Raw genomic sequence first — 19124 nt, 5'->3', positions numbered from 1 at the left:
GCCTATAAGCAAGTGTCTGCAACATTAAATAATAAGCACTGCAACAGGCATAAGAAACATGCTCAGATCAGAAGAGAATGCTGACAATGTGGAAGGATGGCCTAGAGAAATGCAAGGCAGGAAGCACAAGGACTGGTTAGGAGATCACTGCAGAAATTTGAACAGGTCATGATGAGAATATGAACTCTGCCTGAAAGTAGAAGCTGTAAAGATGGAGAAGAAACAGTGGCGATACGAGAGTCATTATGAAGAAGAATTAACCATGAACCAGCAAAGTGAAGAGTGGGGAAAGGGAGAAGCTGAGGAGTCATCAAGTTTCTCATTTCGATGCCTGAAGGATGTTAGATCACTCATGAGGATGTCAAGTACGAAAGCAGGAGAAACCTTTCAGAGACAAATACGGACTTAGGCTGAGATGGAAGTGTTTGTGGATACTCCCTTCTTTGAATTCAGGAATCATTTATACCAGTAACCAAAAATTATTTTTGTGTATGGAGTGGAAAGTAGGAAGCGAGAAGACACGGAGAAGGTGACAAATCTATGATCAAATCAGTGGTGCTGTGCCAAGGCACAGATTTCTTTCCCTGTGAAGAGTTCTCTGTAACCAAAAAAGAATCTGTCTTGTTCTACTCATAATCAGGAGCTGGCTCTGGGCTGGGATCTGTGGAGCATCCTCAACAAGGCACTTGTAGAGGACCTATAGCATACTAGGTGCTCACTAACAGATCTGGTTTTAGGTAACAAAGTCTTCAGATTCAGGACTTCTATTTATAAACGGCTACCCAGTCTGCAAGTGTAAGTTAAAATATATCTTTAGGAAGGCTAATTTAAGAATATGAAAAATTCACTGTTTCAGGAATTGGCCAAGTATTCTAATCTTAAAAGCCTCCCCCTGAGAATCTCTCATATTTCTAGATACAATGAAAACATTAATATTTTATTTTATAGGAAATATGTTTATTATTGATCATGGCAATTCAAAAATATTCATTTTTTCTCAGGGTTGGTCTGTCATACTCTTTAGAGATATTAAATATATCAAAATTGTGAGCAATTTTGTTTAATATCACAGAGAAACTTCTGTATGGTAAGCAAGACAGGAACTTCTAACAATGAAACAAGGTCTTCAGAACTTGCCAGTAAAACACAGGAAGCATTTCCAAAGATAGATGTAGGAACCCATGGATAGAATCTAACAGAGCACATGCTGGAAAACAGGATCACGAAATTTTATAATCCACTGTCACTGTGAGCTTCCTCTGGGATGCTTCAAGCACGGCCCGTGAAAGGGGCTTAGAGATGGGATCACTCCCGTCTAAAGAATGGGTCCTCTGGACATGGGACTCGTGTTACTTAAGTGCCCCAAAACCTACTGTTTTTTCAACTTCTTGTCCGCATAATCATGACCAGAGGTTTAAAGGAGAAGACAAGAGCAGGAACGATTTAGCTTTGACTTTTGAGCAGATGTAACACCAGCTCTTCGTCCTCAGCTAAAGACAGGCCCGTATCCAAAGGTTCTAAGGTTTCCCACTTGGTTTTCTTTCTGTCACGACTCGCTGGTCCCACGTCTTCTGCTTCACTGCTGTTCCTCTTCCTCACTGTCCGCTTCTTCTTGGTATCACTGGTGGAAACAAATCCGATGATTTACTTTATAAATATATAAATTCATTATTATGAAATTAAACATTTAAAATAGGACAAGATTACCAATAACAGATACTTGACAAAGTTGTATTATTATTCAAGAAGGAAAGAAGCTATAATAACATCAGGTTATCTGTGTCATAAATAACTACCTTCCCATTCATTAACAGATGTGGGCAAAGGGCCTATCACATACCAGGCACTGGGCAGAGTACATTGTACACACGGTCTCATCTAACCCTCACAATAATTCTAGGAGCTCTGGATACAGCATCCACAATTTGAGGACACCAACTGGCCCACATTCTGGCTCCAATCTGTGCTTGTCCTGCCATATCAAACCATCTCTATCCAAAGTTAGTTTATCCTTTAGGTAATATCTGTTGCATCAATTTGTGATATATGGATCATGAATAAAATAGAATATGAAATGTTAAGTTAAAGATTACTTAAGACACTAAGTAATTCTGCCCCACTTAAATCTGTACCTAAGATTCACAAATGGTCGTAAGAAAACATAAACATTACTGTAGTATTCTGCACACACTTGACACACAGACCATAAAAATAAAACTGATTTCTAAAGGTAGAGAAAATCACTTGACACATGAAAAACTGAAGAAAAAGTAAAATATCCTCAAGGCGTTTTGACATACCATCATCCATCATGTTCAAAGATGACCAAATTACTGGACACAAGTTTAAAACAAAATTTAAAAATCCACCTGGTAGCTATGCCAGTAGCAGCTGTTTATTAAGGGCTTACCAATGGTCTGGCATTATGGTACATGCTTTACACAGACTACAACGTTTACCTTCATGAAAATCCTTGGTGTGGGGAGCACTGGCCTCATTCTACAATGAGGTTAAGAGAGGTTAAATGACTGAACCCGTGCTATGCACAGGATCTTCAAAACCACATCTGAATGACTCTAAATTCAGCCCAAAGCCAGAAGATGGAAAGTAAAATTTGTTCCAAGCATAAGATGCATTCCAAAAGACAATAAACTGCTCCAGTTCCAAACACCTCTATGATACCTTAAGAAGAGCTGAGATATCAAGTAAATGTGCCTAATCAACATATCCAGTTCTGACCAGCTTGAAGGAAATCTGAAAACATTTTTCCCATGCACCTCCCACAAATGCCCAATACTCTGACTCAGTAACCATTCTCTCTCACCACTGGAGGAAAGATACACTAGACAACACTATGAGGTTATTTAAAGCCACAAATAACGATATTTTAAAAGAGTGGGTACCTACAGAGATGAACATGCAAGAGTTCCTTATAATGAGAGTTCAGTCAGTAAAGAAAAGAAAGCTGTTCTCAGTGAAAAGAGGACTTTAAGAAAAAGTACTGAGTCCTGATCTTCTTGAGTATGGCCAGTTTGGTGCCAATGCCACTGGACTAGAGTACCATGATTTATTTGGAACAAGTTAATACTGATTTCTGCCCTGCCTGTACCTCAAGTCCATCTCAGAGCAGCCTAATGAGTGGGTTTTTACTTATGCATCCTTTGTTAATGTGCTCCTCACATTATATTCTGTACAGGAAATAGCTGGTTCAGAACATTTTTTGAAAAGATGGAAAATTCATGTAGACGGAAAATATTTTCTTAATTAGCCACTTTGCTGCTTTGTGGACCAGTTAAAATTTTAAAAAGATATTTTATACTACTTTCCATAGCAAGTAAGTGGCAATTGGTATGAAAAATTAATTATTAAATAATAATTTAGATATTATATAGGTAAGCTACCCATGCGGATGGTACCATATAATGGCCATATAATGAAGAGGAACTAAACAGTCTCTTGATGAGGGTGAAAGGCTTAAAACTAAATATGAAAAAAACTAAGATGGCATCTGGCCCCATTACTTCATGGCAAATAGAGGGGAAAAGGTGGAAGTAGGGACAGATTTCCTCTTCTTGGGTTCTAAAATCACTGAGAATGGTGACTGCAGTCATGAAATCAGAAGACAGTTGCTTCTTGGCAGGAAAGCTATGACACCTAGATAAGGTATTGAAAACCAGAGATATTACTCTGCTGACAAAGGTCTGTATAGTCAAGCCACGGTCTTCCCAGTGGTCACATACAGTTGTGACAGCTGGACCATAAAGAAGGCAGAGCACCAAAGAATTGATGCCTTCAAAACTGTGGTGCTGGAGAAGACTCCCAAGAGTCCCTTGGATAGCAAGGAGATCAAACCCGTCAATCTTAAGGGAAATCAACCCTGAATACTTGTTGGAAGGACTGATGCTCAAGCTGAAGCTACAATATTTTGGTCATCTGATGTGAACAGCTGACTCACTGGAAAATTCCCTGATACTGGGAAAGATTAAGGGCAGAAGGAGAAGAGGGCATCAGAGGATGAGATGGCTGGATGGCATCACTGATGGAGGTACATGAACTTGGGCAAACTTTGGGAGGTGGTGAGGGACAGGGAGGCCTGGTGTGCTGCATCTATGGGGTCACAAAGAGTCAAATGCAACTGGGTGACTGAACAACAACAACTTACCCCAAAGGGGGACAATGTTATGAATCTAGAAAACAGTTCCCCAAAAGAGACTAATGTAATAAATCTGGAAATATTTAGTCAAAACATGGTCATAATTTGGTATCTTCAGAAAAGGACTCTTCCAAACGGTGCAGTACTAGAGCGTGATGTCAGCAACATGGCTAAATGCGATATCCTCACTCACGTCCCCACCCAACAACAGTCTGGCATCCATCCATGGACAAAAGTGCCTTTGCTGATGCTGCAGGACCTAGCACTATACACCAAAAGACCCTAGAGGAGTCTCACCCAACCATGTGTGGCTAAGAGGCATAAAGACCTCAATCCCAGCTGTGAACCCTGTAGCGGACCACAAACCACAGTTCTAGGCCTTCTTGGCAGTGGAATAACAATGCCTGAGACAATCACCCACAGACAAGTGAGACTTTATTTAAAGTCCGGGTCTCCTGTGGAGAAGTTTCAGCATACCAATGGAGCAAAAAAATAAGAGTTTGGACACATTGGAGAGGGTAAATGAAACAGTTTGATTTTATTCACATCAATCCTCCCCCCCAAGGTGGCATAGTTCAGGGCCAAGAGAGGTCTTGGCCTGTGATTTTTCCCATGAAGGAAAGAGAGAGCATGTGAGTGAGTGCTTGACTTCCCCAACTGTATGAAACTTCTTTCCCATCTCCCTCTCACCCTATCCAGAGTACTAAATCATGAGCCCCATGGGGTAAAAACCGTATCATCATTTCAATATATGCAGAAAAGCTTTTGACAAAATTCAACACTCATTGATGAAAAAAGAAAAAAGAAAAAAAAAAACAACAAAAAACCAATGCTCCAGAAAGTGGGCGTAGAGGGAACCTACCTCAACATGATTAAGGCTATATATGACAAACCCACAGTAAATATCATTCTCAAAGCTTAAAAATGGAAAGCATTTCCTCTAAGATCAGGAACAAGACAAGAATGTCCACTCTTGGCACTATTTTTCAACATATATTTAGAAGTTCTAGCCACAGCAATCAGAGAAGAAAGAGAAATAAAAGAAATCCAAATTGGAAAAGAAGTAAAACTGTCACCGTTTGCAGATGACATGACACCATACATAGAAAATCCTAAAGATATTACCAGAAAACCACTACAGTTCAATGAATTTTGTGAAGCTGAAGGATACAAAATTAATACATAGTAATCTCTTGCATTCTTATATGCTAACAATGAAATCAAGGAAATTATCCCATTATCATTGCATCAGAAAGAATAAAATACTGACGAATAAACCTACCTAAGGAAGCAAAGGACATGTATTCAGAAAATTAAAAGATGCTGATGAAAGAAATCAAAGATGACACAGATGGAGGAATATGGCATTCTTCATAGAATTACAACAAAAAGTCTTAAAGATCCTGAATGGCTGAAACAATCTTAAGAAGGAAAAATGAAGTTGGGAGAATCAGGCTGATGACTTTACACTATACTACATGGCTACAGTAACCAAGACAGCAGGGTACTAGTGCAAACACAGAAATGGAGATCAATGATACAGGATAGAAAGCCCAGAGAGAAACCTACGCACTAATGGGCACCTAACAATCTATGACAAAGGAGACAAGAATACGCAGTGGAGAAAAGACAGCCTCTTCAGGCTGGTGCTGGGGAAACAGGACAGCCACATGTAAAAGAATGAAATTAGAACACTATCTAACACCATACACAAAAATAAACTCAAAATGGATTAAAGACCTGAATGTAAGGTCAGACACTATAAAATTCTTAGAGGAAAACAGGAAAAACACTCTTTGATATAAACTACAGCAAGATGGTTTTTGACCCATCTCCTAGAGTAATGATAATAAAGACAAAGATAAACAAATGGGAACTAATTAAAATTAGAAGCTTTTGTACAGCAAAGGAAACCATAAACAAGATGAAAAGACAACTCTCAGAATGGAAGAAAATATTTGCAAATGAAGCACTGGACAAAGAATCAATCTCCAAAATATACAAACAGCTCATGGAGCTCAATTAAAAAAATAAAAAATAAAAAAATGGATGCAAGATTTAAACAGACATCTCTCAAAAAAGACATGCAGATGGCCAAGAGGCACATGAAACAATGTTCAACATCACTAATTATAAGAGAAAGGCAAATCAAAATTACAAGGAGCTATCACCTTACACCAGTCAGAATGGTCATCATCAAAACAAATTTACAAACAATAAATGCTGGAGACCGGGTGGAGATCCCGTCCTGCACTACTGGTGGCAATGTAAACTGATGCAGCCACTGTGGAGAACAGTATGGAGTTTCCTTAAAAAACTAAAAGTAGAACTACCATATGACCCAGCAATGCCACTACTGGGCATAGACCCTGAGAAAACTATAATTCGAAACGATATGTACCCCAGTGCTCACTGCAGCATTATTTTCAATAGCCAGGACATGGAAACACCTAAATGTCCAACAACAGATGAATGAAGATGTGGTACATATGTACAACAGAACATTAATCAGTCATAAAAAGGAAAGAAACTGGGTCATTTGTAGAGTGGATGGACCTAGAGTATGTCATACAGAGTGAAGTCAGTCAGAAAGTGAAAAACAAGTATCATATATTAACGCATGTATGTGGTATCTAGAAAAATGGTACAGATACACCCAGTTCCGCGGCAAGACTACAGACACAGATCTAGGGAACAGACGTGTGGACACAGTGGAGGACCGGGAAGGTGGGACAAACTGCGAGATTAGGACTGACATATAAACACTACCATTTGTAAAACAGATAGCTAGTGGGAACCCGCTATCAAGTACAGGGAACCAAAGGATGTAAGGAGGCTCACAGTATGAAAGGAAAACTGGGTAGTGGCTACAAAACAGGGCTGAGAATCTGAGGCTGAACTCTGCATTTCATTTTTATGTTAGTATTTCTGTGGGATTTAGAGTGCCAAATTCTCTCCATATTCTTCAAATGTATGATGTTAAGTGTTAAGAAGGACCATATTACTGTTCAACATTAAGAGTACAACATATTAGGTTGATAAAATATGCCTTAAAAAGCAAAAGGATGGCTCAGAGCATTAAAAGCCCCACTCTTTCTGTAAAACTACAAAAGCAAAAGAATCAGAGCTACTGATCTTTTAATACTCTAATTAAAAGATTTAATGAGCAATGTGATTTACTGGTATGTAAGTCAGGTATATGATTTAAAGAACCTACCAAACAACAACAACCAAGACACACACACACACACACACAAATATCATGCTGTAATATGTAATCTGAACCAACAACAACAGAGTTTTACTTCAATGACTGTTTAGTGAAGATGTTTACACAAAAGCCTGTCATGATACCCAAAGAGAGCATTTGAGCCAATTTATTCATTGCTAATAATTAAGAAAAAAAGATTTAACATTGGAATGTGAATTCTATTTTAACATCTTAATAAACATATTAACAAATGAATTTTAAATGGAATACAACTTTCCTACCTTCTAAATTCTCTGAACCCAAACCTCAAAATTCTCCCAGAAATTGAACTGATTTTCCAACAGGTTTGATTTCCTGGTTTCAGGTGCCCAGAATAAGTGTGGAGTCTGAATTACGCTTATGAGCCACAGAAGAGGGAGAAACACATGAGCTACCATGGTAGGGTCAGCCCTCCTCCTGGCACTTCTCACCCATGGCCCTTGCCCAAAAGATCAGAGACACTTCTCGTGAGCCCTCTCTGTGCCCGCTTAGCACCACCCTCCTTCTTGGTTCTCCTTTGTTTCAAGATCCATCTTCAGTTCCTCATCATCCATAAAGGTACCTAAGCTCCCTATTAAAAGTGATCTCTTTCCTCTGAATTCCTATAACTCTAATTGTTCACTAGTCATTTTTTGCACCTAGCATTACTATTTCCTGACATCGACGGGATTTTTTTTTTTCAAGTATGCATCTTAATTCCCAATTAGAATGCAAACCGCTAGGTGGGAATGTAAATTAGTACAACCTTTCTGGACGGCAAATGCTAACACCTTTTAAGAATGCACATCCAGCAATTTCTCTTCTAAGAATTTATCCCAAGGAAATAATTAGAGCTGTGTATAAAGATTTAGTTACAGGATATTTAAGCAAAGCTACTTGTAATTTCAGAAAGTCAGAAACCCAAAGGTCCAATCATAAGGTATTAATTTGTTAAGTAAATTATAAAATTAGAAATGAAATACTATGCAGCTATTTTTAAAATGTTGCAGGAATTTATTGATACTGAAAACAGCTACAAAACCAATACAGAATAAGCGCCTATCTTTGTTTAAAAAGGCTGCATTTACGTTTGAATGAATAAGATTTGGAAAATTTTTTAAAATATTCTTTTTTGCTGGTATATGTATCTCAATTTTTCTGTAACAAGCCTGTATTACTCTTTGCAATTAAAAAAAATCAGATTTGAAAGGAAATGTATTTCTGAGCACAGAATAATTACAATTATTCTTTGTAATTCTATATAGTTTAAAGCATAAATAAGTGTGCTACAAAAGCTTCAACCTGGATCCACAGAAGTATGGGGAAAGGTAAGATTTCTTTTGTCATGATAGATGGGTTATGGGTTACTTCGGCATTTCAAAATACCTGCAACTGTATGCCCTACACTAAGTTCTGTATTTTTTTTGCTTTTGTCTGAAATAATAATAACTGAGCTTTGTGAATATTTACAAGCTTGGGTGGACTGGAAATTATGCCTTTGTTAATAAAACAAATGTGAAACATTAACTTTTTGTTAACTCTCTTGAAAGACAAAAATCTTTCAAAACAGAGGGACCACAGGAGTTGAAAGCAAAAGTTCTCTGTGATGATGAAAACATTGGAAGTCATGGTTCTAGACTTGAGAACTGTGCTCTACTGATTATACTTTTCAGATTTACATATTAAGCTTTAAAAAAAAGCCATGTAATAATGATTTCCATGTCCACTATCCCCTAAGAAAAAACAAAAAGGTTAAAAACCTTAAATCTAGGTTCTTGTTTAATTATCATACTTTAAACTTTTATGTCTCCCATGTAACAGTGCTCCCATTCCTGCCAACCCAACACATGTTTAAAGGAGGACTCTTTGTCAAGTACACCTTGGTTCTTGTAATTCTTCATAAACATTTCAGGGACTGCCTTCTTGTATTGCCTGCCTCTGTACCCTATTCTGCATTACCCCCTCTTTAATATACTCTTCCTCTGGGCTACGTTTTATTCCCTGAATATGTTCTAGGTTCTCAATTTCTTTTATCTCCATTTGGAATTCCCTTTTCTGTTTTACAACTATTTGAATCCTCCCTATCAAAGCCCAGTTCAAATGCTACCTTTTCCTCAAAGATTCCCTTCACATAATTCCATTTTACATACTGTTTGTGCCTCTTTCATTGCATTCATTCTGAATGGTATTACAGTAAATTTTGTACAGATCTCTTCCTGTGTCTACTAAATTTTTAGGTTTTTGTAGTCTGGGGCTGTTTGTCTTCTCTACCTGTGAAGATGATCTGAATAAAGAAGTCACTCAGGGAGAGGAGGGATGCTCAAGAGAGGGGATGTATGTGTAATTATGACTGATTCAAGTTGTAGGGCAGAAACCACCACAATATTGTAAAGCAATTTTCCTCCAATTAATAAAAAGAAGTCATTCAATAAATGTCCACTCATCTGAAAGACAGAAATCATGACCTTTTTGAAGGTTCTTCAAGTCCTGAAAAGTATCATTACTGCAATGAAGAAGGTAGGCAAGGTTTCAACAGACTCTGCTTCTAATTCAAGTTCCAGCAGTCACAGGGGAAAGATTTACGCATGGGAGAACCCTCACAGCACTCAGTCTGGTCTGTGGGTTCACAGGTTAGCCTGCTGACTAACCTCCTGTTTTTAACAGCACAGGTTCCCAGTGTTCTAAATTTCAACTTTGCATATGCTTTTCAAAAATCATATAAATCATGTTTTCAAAATCATATGGTCATGTTATGGCTAAATTCCATAACTCACTATCTTCCACAGTGCTTTTGACTTATAAAATATGCATATTTGGCCTAGAATTCATTCCTAACCACCAGATCAGCAATGTTCAACTGGATCTTGGATATCTCTAGCTGTATTTTCAAAGGTACTGCAAACTCAACACGTCCCCAACTACTACCCATTTCCCCCCCATCAATATATTCTTTTTCCTATATTTTCCTTCTGAGCAAACAGTAATACCCCTACTAAAAGCCTAGAAGTCATTGTTTAACCACTTCTTTACGTCCTTAATTTAATTGATCATTTCTTCACTAATCTCTCTCAAATCCATCTAAGTCTTCCTAGCACCTCTGTAACTATCTTAATTTAGGCTTTGTTCATATTTGTCATTCGTTCCCCTCCTCCTCCTGACTCAACTCTGGGAAGCCTCCCAGATCATCCTAGTCCAGGTTAAGTGCCCTCCTTAGGTGACCCCCTAGCACTACACACTCAACTACATCCTATGAAATACTGTACTTAGGCTGCTTGACCCATTAGATTTCAAGCTCCTTGAAGACAAGGAACTGTCTTATTCTTTGCAGTCACATTCCCTAGTATCCAGAGGCTCAATAAGTACTTCTTAAACAAATGATGAATAAACTCACAAAGCTAAGCTTCTATACTGCTAAATATCCAGCCCACTCTAATACATAAAGTTAGACAGAATGATCTCTAAAAATCGCATTCTTACTTTCTTTGCGAGCCAGTATATAAGTGGACATTAAAATCTGGACTGTATTTTTTTTCAAAGAGCATATCATTAATCCCAAAGAAATCCAAAAGATCAAAGCTACAGTGAAAAGTAAAATGTTAACTGCCTAAGGAAAATAATACTAGAAAAAAGTGAAAGTGAAGTCACTCAGTCGTGTCCGACTCTTCTCGACCCCATGGACTGTAGCCTACCAGGCTCCTCCATCCATGGGATTTTCCGTAAAGAATGAAACATTACTTCAACATTAGAGAAGGAGTGTAACTTGCCATTTTGATTCAATGAAAAAATAGTAATTTTTATTTTCTTTAAAAAAGACATGTAACTCCTCTGGAATGTATATATCTCATAATGTAAAAAATATCTTTTTCCTCGAATATCTTTTTCTTCTAGCATGTTTAATGTTGAAATGACTGCTTTTTTAAATAAGTCACTTAACAGTTTTATAAAAATTCTGGTATGGAAAAAGTGGCTTTGGAGTTAGACTTCACTAAAATGCAACAAATGCCCAAAACTTGGGAAAACTGCTTAACTTCATGAAGTGTTAATTTGCTAATTTGTAAAGTGTGATTAATATCTATTAATATATCTATTAAGATCTATCTATCTCATGGAAGATAAGTGATAAATAAGTGATATATGCATGGTAAATGTGTTGTAAATATAGTTTCTCCAACTATCTTCTCTCTCTCTTTTTTAAATTGAAGAATAGTTGACTTACAATATTATGTTAGTTTCAGGTGTACAACACAGTAATTCAGTATTTTTACAGCCTGTACTCCATTTAAACTTACTATAAAATAATGGCCATATTTCCTTGTGCTATATATCCTTGTTTGTTATTTATATTATACCTGGTAGTTAGTATGTCTTAATCCCATACTCCTATCTTGACCCTCCTCTCTTCCCATTGGTAATTACTAGTGGTAACCACTAGTTTGTTTTCTTTATCTGTGAGTCTGTTTTGCTATATACATTCATTTTCTTTTTTAGATTCAATATATAAATGATGACATACACAGTATCTTTCTTTCTCTGACTTATTTCACTAAGCATAATACTCTCTAGACAATGTCAAGGTCTACAGACATTGTTGCAAATGGCAGTAACTCATTCATTTTTATGGCTAAGTAACATGTAACTGTTCAGTTCTGTTGACAACAGGAAAGGCTGTGGGGGACAGGGGCAAGGGATATATAAGAACTCCACTTTTCATTCAATTTCTACTGTAAAAACTAAAATTGCTACAGAAACGATATGTACATAGTTAATAAGAAAAAGATTTGCATAGTTCGAAAGAGCTGATACACCATCATCACATTATAACCTAAATAGTTAAACATAAAAATACATTAAAGTTTTCTCCTTATCCTCAGTGAATGACATGCTGCTTTAACTAATAATCTAAATCTTAGGTTATCAGTACATCACCTAAACCTTTCCAAGTCTTCAATTGGTGTGCTCAGTCCATCTTAACATCACCCTCCTGTCTTCATAACCTTCATGCTGGGATACATCATTCTAATAAGCTGCCACTCTGTGGACTAGAACAGCAGTTGCTTCTTATCCTCATTACCTTCTATGAAACCAATTAGACTCACAGTCAGGATAGACACATGGTTGAAGGATGATGGAATGAAAAACAGTTGAGGAATCTCTGGCAGCAATATAATTATAGAGATGCTTTTAAGATAAATATTTAAATTTTAATAACTGTACAAGCAATTCATGGTTAGAATGTTAGGATGAATGATTTCCTCTTTCCTAAAGAGAAGGCTTTCAATAATTCTTCATGTCTCACTTCAGAGAGGTTATTCCTAACCACTTTATATAAATCAAACTCTCCCAATTCCTCTCTCATTACCTTACATTTATCACTTTCATGGCCCTTATCACCATCTCTTCTCTTTACATTCCCTCACTGGAATATAGGCTTTATGAGGGCTGGGGTCTAATATTTCTCTTGCTCTATGCCAAGTGCTTAGTAAACTTTCAGTATGTTTAATTCCTGAATAATGAAAATGCTGAGGAAGAAGAATAGACATTTCCCACATTCCAATCTGGTAATACAGATCCTTCATCCATACACTGAATAGGATACTTTAATGACATCATTTTCATTATATCATGCAGCACTAGTCTCTAGGATAGTTCTGTAGTGTTGTGAATATAGGGTCTGCCACGTTGTTTATGGGGTGTAATGAATGATTTTTTTTCTTAATGAATGATTTTGATGAGGAGGAAAACAGAAAGTTGATATTTTAGAAGATATCCTATTCTTATAAGTGTATACACTTATTTAAAAACTACTGCCATAGTTTTTTTTTTAGTAGTTAAAATGATCATATTAATGACTATTATATATCATACTCTGCTTTCTTCTTACTCTAATTAGATCTTCCTGGTAACCTTGCAAGGTAAGATTATCATCATTCAATTGATGAAGAAAACTGAAGGTCTGAGAGATTAAGTAAACTAACTTGGTATGGCCTACAACTTGTAAAAGAAACGAACACTCAAACTTAGGTTGGTCTACGTGACTCCAAAAGTCACAATTTTTCCATAGGGCAAAATAGCCTGCCTTTGTTCTAACATAGACTTAATTTCATAAAACTACTTCTCTGCATGTTTGGATATGGAATGTACATCCATATTCCAAACTATACGCAGTGGTGCATGTGGGAAAGTCATTCAGTTTCTTGGTTCATAGCATGCATGCATGCTAAGTTGCTTGAGTTGTTTTCGACTCTTTGCGATCTGCTGGACTGCAGCCTGCCTGGCTTCTCTTGTCGTGGGATTCTCCAGGGGCAAGAATACTGGAGTGGGTTGCCATGCCCTCCTCCAGGGGATCTCCCCAACCCAGGGATTGAATCCACGTCTCTTATGTCTCCTGCAGGCGGTTCTTTACCACTAGAGCTACCTAGGAAGCCCTGGTTCATAGAAACTCATGTAATTTGTATCTTAGACCTGCTCAAGCAACTATTTCTGTAATACAGATGCTTCTGAGACCATTCTTCGAGGAACAGACAAAGAGACATAGTTTAAATTCCCATGTATTGTTATTCAAAAGTGGAAGGAAGGAGTCTGGTTCATTGATATAACATTTCTCCATGTAGAGGAAACTACCATGTCTTATTTGGCTTGATTTTAAAAAATTCTCTCTCTGGCCCTTAGGAAGCTTTAGTCAATAGTTTTACAGATGTAGAAAGGGATGAGACATTCCAACAAGAATGTAATCGTCAGTACTTGCCATGAATAGAAAGGCTATTGGCTGTTAAATAGCATACTTAAATAAATGATGTGTAAGTAAACTCCAATACAAGAGATGAGAACATTCTCTGTAATCTGGAAACCATACTCCCGGGCCAACAGGGTATGAACTTGGAACTGCTACTCCAAGCCTCAAGAACGTTCCAAGTGCTATCTGATATGACTGTGGCCAAGGCATCAAAGAAGAAAAGATTTGCTGGGGAAACCTTTCAGCTTCTTCCCTGGTATAGGAGGGCTTTATAGATATACAATGTAATCACTAAACTTCCAAGGACACTGGGGCAAGCAGTTACGATAATTAAGTTACAAAATGGTAACCATAATCACTTGGGATTCTGTAAGCCTGACACTGGAAGAGGTTGTGCCACCAGAAAGGTCGTGATGCCGAATGTTAGAGCTCCTAACTGCTGTGGGCAGCTGTGTTTGTTCATGCACAATTAGGGCTGTGCAAGCTGGTGTGTGTTACACCATAAAATGGAGGATCAACATCGCCATACGAGCCTATTCAGAAATCTAACAAAAGCCAGGATAAGTGGCTGCTGGAAGAAAGCATGCTCCTTCTACTACAGTGTCGATACAGCTTTTCAACCTCACGCTTTTCTTCTCTTTTTTGGAATGCACAGGCAAGAAATTAGGTGAAACTGCATACTGATCTAGCTGCAAGGAAGCTGAGGACAGGGAGTATTCACTCACACAGAAACCCGTGGGTGTCCTTTTGCAACATGCTGCCAAATAGTGTGTGGAAAGCTACCAGAGTTCAGCATCTGAATGTTCACTTGCCCTTATTTATATAAAACTCTCCTTCTTGCATTCATATCAGTAACTGCAGCTTGGACTTCTTCTTAAAGAATTTTAGGCTAATAATAAATGACCTTGGACCATTAAAAAATTCTCAGAAATCTTTATACCTATCCTTAAGTATTTGCACTCTGGTATTCAAATATGTAGTGCCAGACTTTTCCTCTTATCATAAATTTTCATTTACAAGGCCATGGCAACAGTCCTAATGAAGATTAATTACTTCAGTACCTTCCATAAAATCTGCCCAGCTTCCTTCTGATGGTGAAGGCTACCGCATAGAGAAACGGAACTGAAAATTATAACGTCCTTAATGTCTTTTTTCTAGCTGCTTGGTACTAGAAACAGATTTGCAAAAACAATTTAGTCAAAGAAAATATTGATTGGCTCAGCACTCATTACAAATATAACTGCAAGAGCAGAAGATATCCTCTTAGATCAGAATTCCGATAATCAGAAAAGGTTGGGGATTATGAGAAGGCAACAGCAGGCAGGGGATTGCAATCACATGCACACGTTTCCTTCTAAAAAACACACAAACATCATTTGAGATGGGCAAAAAGTTTGGCTTCCCCATCTCACAATAAACATGTTTGAGATTCCCTTAAAGTTCATCCATCAAGTCCAGGTTAAGAACCTCTGCTCTGTAGCAATTTAGAAGACATACATAATGATTTCTCTTCTCCCAGATTAAAAAAAAAATTAAGCATTCATATGAGTTCAGTTTATATTATGGATTTATCTTGCTACTAATCTGTATGTAAAACATTTCTGCTCCCTAAAAGCACATTAGCTTTTCTCCTTAAACTACTTTCACTGATTAGTTTTTAATATTCACGATCATCATCTACCCAATCATGTCCCCAGTGTTCTAACTATCTGGTGAAACTAAGTTTTACACTTTCATCTTACTCTTCATTAGTCCTTCAATTGATTTTAAGAGAGAGAAAACCCGATGTTCAACAAAGTTATCCATTAAAGAATTACTTACAATGGCAAAAACAAAACAAAACCAAATAACAAGAACCAAGAAACTAAGCATGGATACAACCTAAAATTCTAAAAGAGGAATGGATAAGGAAAATGATGCAATATAGTCATTGACATTAATGTATTCTACATGAAGCAATGTGAAATGAAAAAAAAGGGTGGCATCACTCTCGAGGATGGTCCCAAGAAAGTGGCGTTTTCAACAGTCTTTTCAGTGAAAGCAAAGTTGCCATGCATCATCATCAGGGCAGCAACCAAGAGAACCCTTGAGGTGTTTCATCACCCTTGAGAGATGGTTCATTCTGGTCTCTTGGCATCCTCAGCCATTCATCCAACTTCTTAGAGATCCTAGCAGTTCTGAACCATGGCAAACCTACCACTGTCACTGAGTAACAGTTATTCAATCTTGCCTGGAGAATCCCAGGGACAGGGGAGCCTGGTGGGCTGCCGTCTATGGGGTCGCACAGAGTCGGACATGACTGAAGTGACTTAGCAGCAGCAGCAGCAGCAAATGACAGAGTAGAACGCACGGGGTAAAACCTGAGAGTTTTATTCAGTGCACTGTTTCTAGCTTCGGGCTTCCCTGGTGGCTCAGGGATAAAGAATCAGCCTGCAATGTGGGAGATCTGGGTTCAATCCCTGGGTTGGGAAGACTTCCTGGAGAAGGGAACGGCTACCCACTTCAGTATTCTGGTCTGGAGAATTTCATGGACTGTACAGTCCATGCAGTCGCAGAGTTGGACACGACTGAGCGACTTTCACTTTCATGCTTCTACTCAATAATTGTAGGAACAAGTAAGGTCAAACTGGGAGCTTCTTAAATACTGTATTTCTTAAAATATGTCTTCCCTATCCCAACTCTCATCCCAGAAAATAATATCTTCCCTTCCTCAGTGGGTAGCAATGTTTCCCTTAGGAGTCTGAAAACAAAAAGTACCACCTTCCCACTCCCTACACCCTGATTACCCCCTGCCTCCCTGCTACCCCAACAATCTGCCTTGGAAGTTTCTCCATTCATGCTTTATATCACACAGGATATGCTTTTGTTTTAGGGCAATGACAAAAGAGAGAAAGACAAAAGGAATACCATTTAAAGAAAGTCAATTAAATTAACTCATCATTCACAACTCATTAAGTTATGATAAAAGCTGTATGAACTCTGATAGGTCATGAACTTTGTTTTTCACAAAGAAGAGATGATTGAGATTTTCTCTTGAAAGGTGCTAGGCATATTGGAATCAGGGATATACCTCCTGAAGTTAAAAAGAATAAAAGGAAAGAATGGCAGGCACATAATAAAGTCATTAATAGTATCATTAAGTTGAGCCAACTTCTTTCCACATCTACTACCCACAACTAGATTCACCAGTGAATAGTGGTTCAAGTAAGTGAAAACTATAGCCAATCCTATTTAACAATCACCTAGACTCTGAGTAAGAAAAAGAATCCCTTCAAAAATTATCCCCTGTATTTAGCACTTATGATTCTACCAATTTATATAAAACACATAATGTGCAACACCCTGCCCCAAATAAAACCAGTCAAGAAAGGAAAATGCTTTCTGGGAATTTTCCTTCCCCCCAAATTTATCTTTGATGTATACAAATTTCTTTTCCAGGTGGAAAAGTCTCCCACATATAAAGAAAGCTGACTGTAAAGTCTTGGAAGGGCATCTGCTGGGCTAAATTCACTGAAGAGTTATCACAGAACACCACCAAGAGAAGCCATCCCGATTAAAGAGGTGCATCTCCTTCAAGTACGAGAGAACTTTTACAGACGGGCAAGTTCACTCAGTAACAGAAAACTCGCATAAAACAGAGTTTCAAAACAAAACAGAACCCCCAACAAATGGAAAAAACAGACAAAAATCCTTGACCAGCCTTTTGATTTAGAGCTGTGTCAGACTAAGCAAAAAGAAGAGCTAATTATATCAGATGTGAAAATTTACCCTGTGCAAGAAAAGGTATCAATCCATATAAACGTTTTTATGTCTAAATTATGCCAACAGTCTCACTACAAATTACACATGTGAGAGACCTTAGACCACCTAAAATAATCTGCCAAATACCCCACCACATAACAATGTAAAGCAATCTGCCTTAGCCAGAGACTGTGGTCTGCGAAGAAAACATTGACACAATGCAGTAACAGTCTAATCACAAAGTTTTTCGCTTTCCCTTTTTTGTTTGAAAAACGTTAAGATTATAAATATTAAAAACTTAATTTGACTGGATAATGAATATCTGGAACATCCAGCTGCTTCTTTTCCTTAGGATTCAATACTTTGCAAATTTTCACATCATTAGCAATCCACATGATGATGGCCATAAACCAAACATGATGAATGCTACAAGATATACAAAAATTAATCTTATATTACATATTACATACAAATTTCTCTCAACTTGTGAGGCACAACTAAAAGGACACTTATTGAAAGAAGAGTTTAACTGGAATATGGTTAAAGGTACTTGTCTCGCTTCAAAGGCCACACTCCTTAGAAAGGCAACTTACCCTTCTCCCTGCTCTCTTGTAACTTAAACTCACATCAGGTTTAGCTTAGCCATCACGCCCTTCAGGAAGCTGTTTCTAGTTTGCCAAGCCCAAGACTTAGGCACATCATTTTCATGCTCACCTACCCTTCTCCCCACCACCTCCCCCAGGGCACAAACCACAGTACTTAACCAACATGCTGGTTTGTAATTGCTTGCTTATTCGTCTGTAACCTCCCCTGAACTAAAAGCTCTGTCAAAGCTGGGAAGGTATTTTTCTTGCTTAATGTTTTATCCTCTGTACCTGCACTATGCCTGGCACAGGACAGGTACAAAAAAATCCTCAATTGAAAGAATGCATGGAGGAAACATGACAAGAAGCCAGAGGTTACAGATCAAGAGGATATTTTTAACTCGTAAGCAATCAGGATGTGATTTAAATAAAGCAGAAAGTTCTTCAGCTCTTAGCATTACACATAGAAGCTTGTCAAAATGTTTATTGTGAAAGCAGTATAACTCTACTATATGGACTATTTGGGAAATAAAAAAATGAAAAATCACTTATAAGTACAAAGGTAATTGCATGCAATATTTGAGGTCTTATGTCCTCAAAAAGTATAAAAAATCTGTATCAAAACTCACTGGAGATAAGAATACATGATTCGATGTAGTTCCCAGAAGACCAATGAATTCTCTG

General features: G+C 37.7%; 1 protein-coding gene across 2 annotated transcripts in view; it reads right to left on the bottom strand.

Annotated features, from left to right (window-relative positions):
• Positions 1-935: 935 nt before the first annotated feature.
• Positions 936-19124, bottom strand: part of DDX10 (DEAD-box helicase 10) — a 288484-nt gene continuing 270295 nt past the window's right edge. For both annotated transcript variants that reach the window (XM_081545393.1, XM_081545394.1), the window contains one exon: positions 936-1621. In XM_081545393.1, coding sequence (XP_081401519.1) covers positions 1444-1621 — 178 coding nt within the window. In that variant the 3' untranslated portion in view covers positions 936-1443. The remainder of the gene's footprint in view (positions 1622-19124) is intronic.

This window comes from Giraffa tippelskirchi, chromosome 11 (genome assembly GCF_054371585.1).
Source record: "Giraffa tippelskirchi isolate mGirTip1 chromosome 11, T2T-mGirTip1v1.2.pri, whole genome shotgun sequence".
Classification (NCBI taxonomy): Eukaryota; Metazoa; Chordata; class Mammalia; order Artiodactyla; family Giraffidae; genus Giraffa; species Giraffa tippelskirchi.
The sequence above is the reverse complement of the archived record's forward strand: the minus strand, read 5'-3'. Positions and strand labels throughout refer to the sequence as shown.